Source organism: Momordica charantia, assembly GCF_013281855.1.
Source record: "Momordica charantia cultivar OHB3-1 chromosome 9 unlocalized genomic scaffold, Mcharantia_2.0 BLBB01000009.1, whole genome shotgun sequence".
In the NCBI taxonomy this organism is placed as follows: domain Eukaryota; kingdom Viridiplantae; phylum Streptophyta; class Magnoliopsida; order Cucurbitales; family Cucurbitaceae; genus Momordica; species Momordica charantia.
This window is the reverse complement of record NW_028275167.1, coordinates 22,745,875-22,760,270: the sequence shown is the minus strand read 5'-3', so window position 1 is coordinate 22,760,270 and position 14,396 is coordinate 22,745,875. Positions and strand designations below refer to the sequence as shown.

At 35.1% G+C, this 14,396-nt stretch overlaps 1 protein-coding gene across 1 annotated transcript; it reads left to right on the top strand.

Annotated features, from left to right (window-relative positions):
* Positions 1-12,081: 12,081 nt before the first annotated feature.
* On the top strand, positions 12,082-13,400 carry LOC111022522 (MLP-like protein 31). Its single transcript, XM_022299684.2, has 2 exons — positions 12,082-12,347; positions 12,953-13,400. The coding sequence occupies exons 1-2, from the start codon at positions 12,161-12,163 to the stop codon at positions 13,222-13,224; spliced, it is 459 nt and encodes a 152-aa protein (XP_022155376.2). The 5' UTR covers positions 12,082-12,160; the 3' UTR covers positions 13,225-13,400.
* The last annotated feature ends 996 nt before the right edge of the window (positions 13,401-14,396 follow it).

The following is a 14,396-nucleotide window of genomic DNA, read 5'->3' as shown; positions in this document are numbered from 1 at the left end:
TTTCACTGACATTTTTCGAAGTTCTTATTTCCATTTGATTGTATGTTTTTGCTCTTTCGTTTGCTCAATGTAATTCATTTTGTTTACTATGATATAATATAACTTTACAACTTTACGATGACTATTACTTATCTATTAAGAAAGGTTTACAATATACACTATAATTTCTCAAAGCTTTTTTATTTTACCTCTCTCACTTACTCAAATTTTTCTGTTTACTTCTATATTAAAATTAGCATACACCTCATTTACCGTCACTATAACTAATTACTATTTCTAAGTTACCATTTACTATAAATTTTTACGATATACAATATAATTTCTCCTTTTTGATTTTATACCTCTTATATTTCCAATCATTTTGGTATATTTTTACTTTTATTCCCGGTAAACATATACATTATCTCTATTATCTTCCTTCTATTAGTTCATCTAAATTTTCTGCCGGATTAAATTCTATAAACTTTTTTTTTTATATATAACATGAGATAAAAGCTTGAAAGAACGTCAATAGAGGATAAAGTTTATTAGATTTTAACTGATGAACTAATTTTGGATGAACATCAAAAATAGCATAAAACAGAAATTAATCGACTAAAACAAGAATTAGTTCATCTACTAAAATCTAATAACCAACTAAACAAGAATTATTTCATCAGTTAAAATATAATAAACTTTGTTGATGACAAACCTGAAGAAGACAGAAAAATGCTAAAACGTAAAAATAAAAATGAAAACAAATAATTTGAAATAAAATATGTCAAAATTATATCTTTGTTGTGAAATTGAGGAATGAAATCAAGGTAATATTAAACAATAAAATATCAAAATAAAAGAAATAAAGATGGAAGAAGAATGCTCAGACTTTGACATGATTTCTTATTGAATTTCTTTCCATGGATTTTCTTCTTCTTCTCACACATATTCCATAAACTATCACAAACCTTTTTATAGGCAATTTGTACATCATCATGTGCGATCATTTTAAACACGAAGAACAGGCTACAAATTGACAAGTGGAGCTTTGGATATTGAGACATATGTGTCGTTTGTGCAACAAACATGGGCATCTAATTTATCTAATATTTATAATATTACCCCTTACATGTCCATTATTTATATGATATATGCCATGTAATAACCTTACAAGGAAAAACTCTAATGGGAAAAAATCCTAAGGAAGGAAAAGAGTATATATTTCATATAATTTAATAAATCCAGAAGAATATAATAATATATTTGCTCCTTTTCATTCAAACATCACTTGAGATCTCTAAGTCGCCGCATTCCAATATCATGTATCAAATTTTCAAATGTTGTAGTAGGTAATGCATTTGTAAATATATCTGCCAGTTATCCTTCGAACAAATTTGTTTTACACTGATGTCATCATTTCTTCAAGATTATGAGTGTATAAAGATTTTTGTGAAATATGCTTTCTTCTACCCCATTTAATATATTCTCCTTTGATTTGAGTTATACATGTTGTGTTGTCTTCATATAATATATTGTTGGAAGATTTTTACTAGAAGACAAGTCACATGTTCGACGAATGTACTGATTCATTGATCTTAACCATCACATTGAGGAGGTTTTTTCAAGTTAAAATTGCTTGTGTCCTGTGCTTGTTTGGATTGTTATTTTTACTTACTATTTCCTACTAGGTTCACACAGGAGGGGATAATTGGTCCATAAATTTAAGTGTTTATCCCAACACGACAGAGGCTGAATATCGAGCCCTTGCATCGACTGCAGCAGAACTTGCTTGGTTACGTCAGTTACTTCAAGATCTATGTATTTTTAGCACAAAACCACCCTTATTGCGGTGTGATAATACTTTGGCAATCAACTTGGCTCATAATTCGGTGTTTCATGGTCATACCAAATACATAGAAATTGATTTTTACTTTGTTCATGAACGAGTGGTTCGCAAAGATCTTGAGCTTGCTTATATTTCTACTGATCTTCAAGTGGCAGATCTCTTTACCAAGTCCCTTCCTTCCCCTCGTCTGATGTTTTTTCGATCCAAACTCATGTCTCTTTGAGCATTCGTTTGAGGGGGGATGATAACTATTATATGCTAATTATTCTTATGTACTGTTAGTTTGTAACAAGTAGTTATGATTCTATGCTAATTACGTTAGTTTGTCAAGAGTAGTTATCTTTTTGTTATTTTGGCTTACTGTAGCCTTTATAAACCTCTGTAATAAGTTTTAATTAATACAGAAGAATCCTCATTCATTTTAAGAGGAATTATCACAGGGCCTTAATTACTTGCAAAGTAGGTGGGTAGAGCACACCAGAACAACATCGAGCGCACTGGAAGGTGGGGAAGGTGTTAGAACAAAAGGATAAAAATCAAGTCAATGATTCTGCCTTTTGTTATTTCCTACTCAGTACTTTCCAAATGTATCAATTGTATGTTTTTCCTTGTATATATTACTCTGTAGTTGGCTGATTTACCCTAATTCTTTTCCTTAATTCTTGGGCTAAGATTGAGGGCTTCCCTCATGTGTATGTGCTCCATATATGTACTTCCTCTATAAATCAAATATCTTCCTCTCTTGCCTCCATCAAGTTGGTAGAATGCTTTTTACAGTGAAATACAAATCTTGGCTTGGTATCAGAGCAAGAATTGCTCACGATTTTTTTTCTCCTTTTAAATCTACCCATGAACAACAGTCCAAGAAACTCCTATGGCTGGAAAATCCTCAACCTCTACCTCTAATTCAAATATTTTCAAAAATACAGTAGTCACATATTCAATTTCTGCTGCTCAAACTGCCCTTCAAACAGTATCCCTAAATACCTTGAACTTCAGCAATCTCCTCAATTCATCACTAATTGTCAAATTAGATGAAGGAAAATACCTTCTGTGCAAATCAACTGTCCTTGCATTATTACGAGGACAAGGATTAGATGGTTTTGTCCTAGGTACAAAAGTCAGGCCACTGTAATATATCCCTCAAGAACCCAACACTGCTGTAATGGTTCTAAATCTAGCCTATGAGATTGGATGGTGAAAGATCAATAGCTTCTTGGTTGGCTGTTCAGTTTGATGCAGTCAACAGTAGCAAGTTCCTTCCTTGAAATGACCTCCTCCTCTGAAGTTTGGAAGGGCGTTGAAGACTATTTTGGTAATGTTAACACATCACAGATCAACCAACTAAGGTACACTCTTCAACATACTAAAAAGGGGTCCATGAAAATAGGAGAATATCTTGGGCTTAGGAAACAAACTGCTGCAAATATTAATGTTGCTGGTGAACCCATTTCCATTAAGCAACTTATTTCATATATTATCTCTAGTCTTGAGGTTGAATATTTACCAATCACCTGTCAAATTAATGGCAAAAGTGATTGGACTTGGCAAGAATTTCATGCTACTATGCTTGCCTTTGAATGCCAATTGGAACATCTCAATATCATTCCAAAATCTACTTATATTCCTACTCCTTCTGCAAATATGGCTGTGAGTAAATTTCAAGGACAGGGATCAAATAGAGGTCGGTCATATGGGAACTACAACAACTTCAATAGAGGAGGATGAAACCGAGCAAGAGGAGGTTGTTCGAATAACTCCAAACCAACTTGCCAAGTTTGTGGGAAGTGGGAAGTATGATCATTCTACCGCCTACTGTAATCATCGATTTGAGAAAGAGTTCATGGGTTCTTCGAGCAATAACACCACTACAAACAACAACAAACTACAAGCACTTGTTTTCGGTCCAGAAGTTGTTACTGATCCTATGTGGTATGCAGATTCAGGTGCAACGAACCACAACACACTAGAGGTTGGGAATCTAAATCAACGGGCTGAATATAATGGTAATGAGCTACTTGCAGTAGGTAATAGTGATCTTTTAAGAATTAAGCATGTTGGTAACTCTAACATCTTACCTCACACCACCCTAGCACACTGCTATACCTACACAACATACTTCATGTTCCTGACTTAACCAAAAATTTACTTAGCATTTCTAAGCTTACCAAAGATAATCATGTTTTCGTTGAATTTCACTTTGACAAGTGTTGTGTGAAGGACAAGGTTACCAAGAGGTTTCTGTTGGAAGGGAAGGTAAAAGAGGTCTCTATCACTTGGAATTTTCGACTGCTCGCGACATCACAAAACCCACTAAGAAGTCACTTCCTCCATACTCCACTGCCTTTGCTAAGCCCATGCGTTCCCATTGTCTGCTTTCAAAAATTGAGTCTGTCCAAGGAGTTTGGCACCAACATATGGGTCATCCATCCAATCGAGTCCATAATCAAATTCTTCAATTTTGTAAACCTAGTTGGAAGATTAATAAAAAATTTCCATTTTGTGATGCGTGTCAACTAGGAAAATCTCATGCTCCCCCTTTTCCCTCTTCAAACTCGCATGCTAGCACACCACTTAAACTGATTCATACTGATCTCTGGGGGCTCGCTCCCCATCACCAAATAAAGGCTATCGCTTTTATATATCTTTCCTAGATGGTTGCACTCGCCTCTACCCATTGAAAAATAAAGGTGAAGCCCTAAACTCCTTTCTCACCTACAAGAACCTAGTTGAAAATCAATTCAATGCTAAAATTATTACTTTGCGTGTCAATTGGGGAGACGAGTTTAGATCATTTGTTCCTCATTTCTCAAACTTTGGTATTCTCTTTCAACATCCATGTTCATACACTAGTGAGTAAAATGAAAGAATTGAACGAAAACATCGTCGCATCGTTGAAATGAGACTAACTCTCTTAGCTCAAGCCTTTATGCCCCTCACCTTTTGGTGGAATACTTTCTCAACAGCGGTCTTTATCATTAATCGACTACCCACCTCTATACTTGGAAACATATCTCTCTATCAAGCAGCCTTTGGACAACTTCTTGATTACAAGTTCCTCAAGGTCTTTGGCTCTGCTCGTTTTCCCTGTCTACAGCCATACCAATCCCATAAATTTCAATTTCACTCTCAAAAGTGTGTCTTTATTGGCTATAGTGATGAATACAAAGGCTACAAGTGCCTAAACTCCACTGGTCGCATCTTTATTTCCCACCATGTTGTTTTCCATGAAAATGAATTAATTTTTACTAAAGGCTTTCTTCTAACTCATCATCTCCATGAGAGGCACAACCATCTATTATCTATTTTCCTTCTATTTTTCATCTCACCATCGATACTTGTTCTTCACCATCTCCACCATCTCCACTATTCTTGCAACAGAGCAGCATTCCAGTGAACACTCCTTCCTTAACATCCTTGACAATGGCATCCTCCTCGACAACCTCAACTTCACAGCATGAACAAGATATGTATTCAATTCTTTCTTATTCTTCTCTTCTCTCTACTAGTCATGATACCGCGTCTATGCCCACAAACACAAAACATACCTTTACAACAACCTACAGAACCCAATCCATCCCCATCCTTAATTCTGCCAATTTCAAAACATCCTATGCAAACTAGGAGTAAAAGTGGTATCTTTAAGCCCAAAACCCATTCTGCCACTGCCTCTACTCTACCCACCATCACATGCTCAGTTCCTACCGATCCCATTTCTACCAAAGTAGCTCTCAAATTCCCTGAATGGCAGTCCACTATAGACAACGAATTTAATGCCTTACAAACTAACAAAACATGGAGTTTAGTTCCTTTGCAGGATTATATGCCTGTTGTTGGTTGCAGATGAGTTTTCAAAACTAAACTCGATTCTTATGGCAGCATTCAATGCATGCCTTATTGCTAAAAGTTTTCACCAACAACCGGGAATTGACTTTAGTGAGACATTTAGTCCTGTTTCGAAGGCTTCCACAATTCGAATTATTTTCACTATTGCGGTTCACTTCAACTGGCCTATCCGACAATTAGATGTTAACAACGCATTCTTACATGGATTTCTTCAAGAGGATGTATATATACAACAACCAGAGGGGTATATAAATCCCAGGTTTCCTCACCATGTGTGCAAACTACATGAGGCAATTTATAGCCTTAAACAAGCTCCGCGAGCGTGGTATAATCAGTTGAAGCATTTTCTTATTGGTTGGGGTTTTCACACCTCTAAGGCTCATACATCATTGTTTTTTTTCACAATGGTCCCTGGTCCTTGTCTATGTTGATGATTTTCTAGTAACTGGCAGCAACACCAAGCTCATGTCCTCTTTTGTTCAGGCTCTCAGTGGTCAGTTCTCTCTAAAGGATCTGGGTTTTGTTCACTATTTCCTCGGCATTCAAATCTCTCACACATCTGGTGGCCTCTTTCTTAATCAAAGCAAATATATATCAGAACTTCTCACTCAGTTTGAATTTTAGAATCTCAAACCATGCACCACCCCGCCAATGTCAGCACCTCTCTATCAACATTCTCGGGTGAGCCACTTTCGAATCCTATAGTTTACAGACGTGCCATTGGGGGTCTTCAATATCTTACTCAAACACGCCCTGACATCTCCTTGATCATTAATCGGCTGAGTCAATTTCTTCAATGCCCAACTGACATTCATTGGCAGGCTGTCAAAAAAGTCCTCCAGTATCTCAAGGGAACAATATACCATGGCCTACATATTAAACTAGGGGATTATCTTGCCATCACCACATATTGTGATACAGATTGGGCCTCCAATCCAAATGATAGACGATCTGTGTCCGCCTAGCATGTTTTTTGGTTCTTCCTTAGTGTCATGGTCTTCCAAACATCAGTCTACTGTATCTCGATCAAGCACTGAGGTCGAATATCGCTCTCTTTCAAATGCCACTGTAGAAGTCTTATGGATACAATCTCTTCTTAAGGAAATTAAATTTTCCCACCCTCAGTGTCTGGTTATCTGGTGTGACAATCAGAGTGCTATCTCACTTGCAAAAAATCTAATTTTTCATTCCCGCTCCAAGTATATTGAGCTTGATGTACATTTTATTCGTGACAAGATATCAAGCAACCAAATTGACATTCGTTATGTCCCCTCTCATGACCAACTTACAGATTGCCTTACCAAGATACTTCCTAGTTCTCGTCTCTGTGAATTGCGGTCCAAACTTGAGGTTATCTCGTCACCCTTATGCGAGGGGATGTTAGAACAAAATGATAAAACTCAAGTCAATGATTTTGCCTTTTGTTATTTCCTACTCAGTACTTTCCAAATGTATAAATTGTATGTTTTTCCTTATATATATTATTCTATAGCTGGCTGATTTACCCTAATTGTTAGCCTTAATTATTGGCTAAGATTGAGGGCTTGCCTCATGTGTATCTGCTCCATATCTGTACTTCTTCTATAAATCAAATCTCTTCCTCTCTTGCCTGATCAAGTTGGTAGAGAACTTTTTACTGTGAAATAAAAATCTTGGCTGAAGGCCAAGTGCATCGTATGAACACCCCCAATGCGGTTGTTGGAAAAGGACACGAGATGTCGTGAGGGGTCCCACAACCCTTGATTGGCTATCTATCCTGCTCCACTTCCTCACTCACTCTCCATATATAAGGAAAAGGGCAACCGTAATCAAGATAAGTCAAACTTTCACTTCGCCTTACACAATTCTTTGTGAAAGTTTGACACACACTCCCAAGCATACTTTCACCCTCGAGATTTATGCCCCTCTACTCTATTTGCTTTATACCCGACTACTCCTAACTTGAGTTCTAGCTTAGGCATTAGAGTACAAATTTATATGTGCATGTAACAAAAAATGTGGAGATGAAAACGTTCATGGCACAAGCATGGCAGTTACGTAGAGATTGCCCATAAATCGACGTCAACAAATAGTTTTATGCCTAATCACAAGACTTTTTTTTTTCTCGTGTAAGATTAATTTGTTTAGACCAAATGGAAAGTGTGAATAGTGTTTAGTACATAGGGACCAATATCATAATTTTTGTTTGATTCTTTATAATATCTTATGCACTTGATGTGATCATAATTGACTTCAAGTCCTTGGAACCGAGTCAAGCCAAGATGAGAGTATCACTGCACGCTCAAATGTAACAAGCGCATGCAAACCTCGCATGGATACGTCCTTTGCGCGCGCAGCTATGCTCCACCGCACGCATTCGTGCCCTTGCACGCCCAACCAAACGCACGAGGCGCACGCCCCACCGTGCACGCACCCCTGCCGCACGCCTACGCCACTAGCAGCGGACTAACCTTACAAGATGCTGTCCCGCGTGCACCCACCAGCGTCCTGCTTGCGCACGCCTATGCTCGCACCCCACCTTGTCGACAGCGCCCACCCGCGCCTTAGCCATGTCAGCGCATGCGCGCCCCTGCCGTGCTAACCTCACAAGAGGCCAGCGCCCCCGCCAGCACGCGCGTCCGCCTAATGCCAGCGCTGCTTGCCACCCACATCGAATGCTCGTGCCGCACGCCCACTACCGCACCGTCCCCAGCGCACACCCAGTGCACCCGCCCCAGCGCGCAATGCCCATGCCGCACGCTAGCGCGCCTGCCCCAGCGCCCAGCTCCCACACTCGCACGCCCAACGCGCCCCACCTCAACGCCCACGAGCGCGCCCATCATGCAACCCTGCCCCTCGCGCGCGCAGCCAGCCTTGTCGCCCACTCAATCCCAAATAAGGAAAAGATCTCCTTATTATTTAGACATTTTAGGAATTCATCATTTTTATTTTCTTTTTAATTTTGTTATTTTCCTTAAAAGGCACCTATCTTTCGAATATTGAATCAAATTGAGTTTAGTGTTTCTCTCATTGTCATGTGCAAACCCCCCCCCCCCTTCTCAAATTTTGAATTCCTTCGTGTAGTTGAACTTAGGCTTTCGTATTTGAACCCCTCAGAGCATGCTTGTTTGATTGGTCATCAAACTTGTGGAGTGTTTACGGCCTCGAGCATAATGAGTAATCTGTCTGCTTAAGGTAACGACTGCACAGGTAATCCCTCTAATCCTTAACCTTTCGGGTTGAACCATCTCTACGATTGGATTCAAGTGGCTTGTGGCTTGCGTAGCTCAATACGCTTGGATTGTCGAGTATCAGCACTCCTATATGAATAGCACTAGAACAATAAAAATTTTGGAGTAGTGGGCTAACATTATTGTTTACTGTTTCCTATATCTTAGATTCCAATTTTTTAGAAATAAAAATGTTTGGTAACGGTTTCTATTTCTTTTTTTCTCACTTTTAAGCATCATTCTGGATAATCAAATAATAGAATCTAGTTTCTTACTTCTTGTTTATGTTACATCATGTGTGGCGTGAAAATCACAATGCCACGTGGAGGACAAAGAGAGGTCCAAGAGGGGACATCTTGAGAACAAGCCATCTCGGACGATTCTGAGGTGGCATACTTAGTTGCAGATACTTTAAAGGGGCGTACCCATGGTGCGACCAGCGTATGGGTCCAACCCAGAATGTGAAACATGCCCGCCTACAGGCTTACACATATAACCGCTTGTTGGAAGGCCTGTCGGACCCCTAACCTAAAAATTGAGGGAATCACTTCCGCAACAGGTATCAAATTCTATCTCGAACTTCTTAGTGAGTCCGAGCTTATACTCACTTGAGCATGAGATTGTTTGTCTATCTTGTGCATATCATTCCTACACAAGACTTGTCAACTATTCTACGTGTCTCACCTTGAATAGGCCATACCTCATTCAGTTTACCGCATAAACACGCCCTTAATTAATCTTTTCAAATTAAATTTGAATTTCATTTTTTTATATAAAATATTTTCCAATCGAGACCTTTTATCATTAAACATTATGCAAAAGAAAAAAAAATTGTATGTGTAGGAATTTAAAAGAGGTATTCTTTTATGAACCAATTAAGTATAATACCATTTTTAATTAATGGGTCATTTTCTATATTAACAAGTCATTTCATTATCAATAACTACGAGTTTCATCTCAAAATCAATTGGCAATAAGAAGAGTAATCCAACCTTTGTTAGTTCCTTTAATCTTGTGAGATCTTTAACATGCCCCTCAAGATGGTACCTTTTTTAGGTTCATCAATCTTAGGATGGATCCCATTTTGGATTGGATGCTCGTTTGAGCTGTTGAATTTTGATATCATATTAATGTTTTATGGTAAGAATGAATAAACCTACTCAACTAAAAAATTTAAGTTGATGGGTTGGATAAATTAATTCATATACGTGTATCTCAACATTCAAATCAAAGAAGTTGCTACCAACCAAGTCATATAAAATGTAATGGTATTAGATTATGGATAGATATCTAGTTATTCCAATTCAATTTAAAAACCATATTTTGACGTGAGAATCATTTTATATCAATGGATTTTAGTAATTTCGACACTCTAAATTTTATTCAAAATTAGTATGAAAAATGTGTGTGATGATAAATTAATGAGAAAAGAAGTGTGAGTAAGAAAAGAAATGGGGTACAGGAAAGCATTAAGATAGTAATTACCAAGAGAAAATTAGTTACGGAGAAAGTACATTTACGATTATTTTTATTTTTATTATTATTTTTTTAGAATGTGGAGAGTAATTATAAAACCAAAGTGCGACACAAAAGAGACAAAATGTTTAGAAAAACACTTTAACAAACGTCAATGTGAATTTAGTTAAGTGGTAATTGACATATATTTTCAATTAAGAGGTTGATTCGGCAAAACAACCATTTGAAATAAATCCAAGCATGTCTAACTAATAGAGACATATATCTCTTACTAAAATCTTGTGGTTTCTATTTCAAAAAATATATATATATATATCTTGTGGTTTGGAATGTACACTCACGCATGTATTATTGTACTAAAAAATTTAAGATTATGTTCAAATTTAAATATGTCACTTTCCTAGTAATAATTCATTAAATATTGTAAATTTGAGCTATGTTCAACTGATTAAGCTATATAGCTATATAGTTAATTAGAAAAATATTACAATAAAGTGTAAATTGCCTTTTAAAATTATTACAATCGGTAGGTGTTAGGTTTCATCAATAAATCACCACCCGAAGTCAAGTATAAATTAATTAATCATAAATAATTCATACTTAATATCAAGACATTTTGACAAGTAATAGAACAACTTGCTAAGATCAAAATAAAAATTATTATGTAACTTTCTCATGCTCTACGCTCAATAAAAGTCTTGCTTAATTGCACGTGACCACATATTTAAGCCTTGTTTGGCAATGTTCTCGATTTTTGTTTTTGTTCTTCATTTCAGTTTCTTGTTTTCTATTCTTTATAAATATAAATGTGTTTCGTAATTGTTCCTTATCTCAGCTAGTGGGTTTTTTTCTTCTTAATTGAAAAAAAAAACATGTTTGTAAATCATTTCTTTGTTTTTGTTATCTAAAATTTTTATGTGAAAATTAATTTTTTAAATAAAATATTCAAATTTTTAATTTATATTTTTTAATATTTATTATACATTTTGTAAGTCAATAATAATATTGAAAAAGCTGGAAATGAGAACAAAAAATAAGAACTTAATTTTGTTGTTTCCAAAATTCCAACACAATTTTGAAAATGTTTCTTAAAAATGAAAAACGAGAAATGATACACTTAGAGCCGTAGGCAATTCAGATTCTATTTTGTTTTTAAGAATATTGGTTTGGTAGATTTATTTTTGAAAACTATGCAAATTATGAAACAATATTTTTATACTCGTGTACTTTTTTATTTTTAATTTGAAAATTTAAAATGTAGAATTACATTTAAAAAGATAAAAACATTATAAATATAAAAGATGTTATAAATTATATAATTAATATTGTAAAATAATAATTATACCAAATTTATAACATATATGTTAATTAATTAATTATTATTATTTTAGATGTAACTAAATATTTAGCTAGTGACTACCATTGCAAATATATATTACTAAACACGTTTAATAGTTTTTAAAATTGAAATTTAATTTCTTAATCTACAACCAAATACAGATTCAAAAGCACTAAAAATAGAATGTCACTGAATCCATTGTTTTGGTATTACCAACTAAATGCATCCTTATATTTTTAAAAAGTTGTAAACAAGAAACAATAACGAAAACCTTACCAGACGAGCCTTAACAATTCCATTCGTGAGCACAAATATCGAATCTCTTACCATAACGTGACACATATTGAATCTGTGAGAGTAAACTCCCTCTATAAATGTGTGTCGAAGCTGGCATTATTCTTGGCAAAAACATTATTTTGCTCAGCTCAAAGTACAACAATTCAACTTGTTGAATTCCAAACCAACACAATGACTCTCAAAGGAAAGTTGAAAGCCGCTGTAGAAATCAAGTCTCCAGCTTCAAAGTTTCATGAACTGTTAACCAAGAGATCACACCATATTTCAAACGCTTCTGGGGACAAAATACAAGACTGTCAGTTACATAAGGGAGATTGGGGCAAAGTTGGTTCTATACTCTATTGGAACTACTTTCATGGTTTGTTTCATAAATTTTGTTTTGTTTTGTTTTTTTGTTTTGTTAGTTATTCTTTATATGATTAAATTTACCCTAATTCGTAAGCTTAAGATTTCGGGTTCATTGGTGATTTAATTATATTTAAGATGATATTAGTATGTAGGAGGTCGAATGGAAGCATTGTCATTTCCTCCCCATTTAAAGTTTAAGCTTAAGCTTTTGAGTTCATCATTGATTTAGTCTCGTTTAATTTTAAGATTCTTTTTACTTTAAACTGTAGCATGCATATTAACCAAAGTATTACATTTCCTTCGACATTTCTATGTGTCCATGAGTTCGACATTGATATTGTCATAGTATTACAAAAAAAGTCAACAAAACATAAAAAAAATATATATATAAATTTCAAAAAAATATCATTAATATAGACATAATATTAATACTAATCACTTTTAATTTATATAGAAATGGTGAAATACTTGTTAAATTTAAATATTTTTTTATAACCTTTTTCTGGAAATATCCATCAACATCGATATTTTCATCGACATTTTCATGAGATTTAGATCGACATCGACACCGATATTTAAAACCTTGATATTAACCTATGCATTGTTTAACCACAGATGGGAAGGCTAAAGTTGCGAAGCAAGTGAATGAAGTAGTGGAAGAAGACAAGAATTTGATCACTTTCAGAATTATAGAAGGAGACCTTTTGGATCACTATAAAACCTTCAGGTTTACAATGCAAGTTACTCCAAAGGGTGAGGGAAGTGTGGTTCACTGGACTTTGGAATATGAGAAACTGCATGAAAACATTCCAGACTCATATAGCTTGCTTGAGTTTGTCGTGGCCATGTCCAAAGACGTTGATGCTCACCTTATGAAAGGCAATTAGAAATCATGACCACAAGATTTCCACTCTATATATGCTAAATAATTGCTTGTATGCATGTATTAGTTTTCTTTGTGCATGTTTCTATGTATCCATGCCTTAGAGAATTGTATACTAAATAAATTGTACTATTAAATTATAGTATGGGAATAAAATTACTAAAATTATGTCTGCTAAAATTGTTTTTCATCACAAACATGGTCTCACATAAGAGTGGAAGATTCATATTAAATATAAATGAAAAATATAGATTTTTTAAAATAATAATGAGCTGTCAAATATTTAGCATAGAACAATTATTTTCGAGTAAAGATACCGTATCATTGTTATGAGATTTTTGAGTGAAATAAAAAGAGAAGTCAATGCCAACTTTAGGCTCAAAGTAGACAATTAAAATACCATTATAGAAATACAAACAGGTTGGTTTTATCCTAACAACATCATTTTACCATTATCTAGTTTTTTTATATAATAAACATACAGGGAATTGAATTAATATAATCTGTAAGGACGACAATGATTCCTTTAATGAGAACATGACCTTATAAATTATTTTAGTACAAACACTTGAAATCCATTTAGAAATGGTTTCAACACTAATGCATCCTCTGTAATACTGTAGTATAAGAAAATAGACATTTAACTCTAGTATCTTAAACGATGACAACTTGAATTTAGCACAATTGGTTAAGGTATTTATATCTCTAACCAAAAAGTCGCAAGTTCAAATTTTTATCCCTACATGTTGTATTAAAAGAAATTCTATATATATTTTGTTAAGGATCCCACGTTGAAAAGAAAATGGATCTAACAATTGTTTATAATAGAAATGAGCTACTCCTTTCATTGCCAATTAATTTTGAGATGAAACCTCATGAATATTGATATGATATCCGACCCCAAAAGCTCGAAATCTTGAGGGGCATGCTAAGGTTGCCAATTGGTTTTGAGATGGAACACATGAATATATATATATATATATATATCCTCCAGATATTAATAATGGCGGATGTAAAATATAAGCCAGCTTGCTTAATCTTCCATACATCTTCAATGACTGTTAAAGTCTTAGATGTGACACAAATTTGTTAGGAAAATGTAGCCAAAACAAGAAATGGAGCTGCAACAGCCACTGGGCGAGGCCACAACGATCACGTACTACTTATAGCGCCTAT

Coding starts and splice junctions, on each gene's coding strand:
- LOC111022522 (XM_022299684.2), top strand. CDS start 12,161: ATGACTCTCAAAGGAAAGTTGAAAGCCGCTGTAGAAATCAAGTCTCCA. Junction 12,348..12,952: donor CTATTGGAACTACTTTCATG/GTTTGTTTCATA, acceptor GTTTAACCACAG/ATGGGAAGGCTAAAGTTGCG.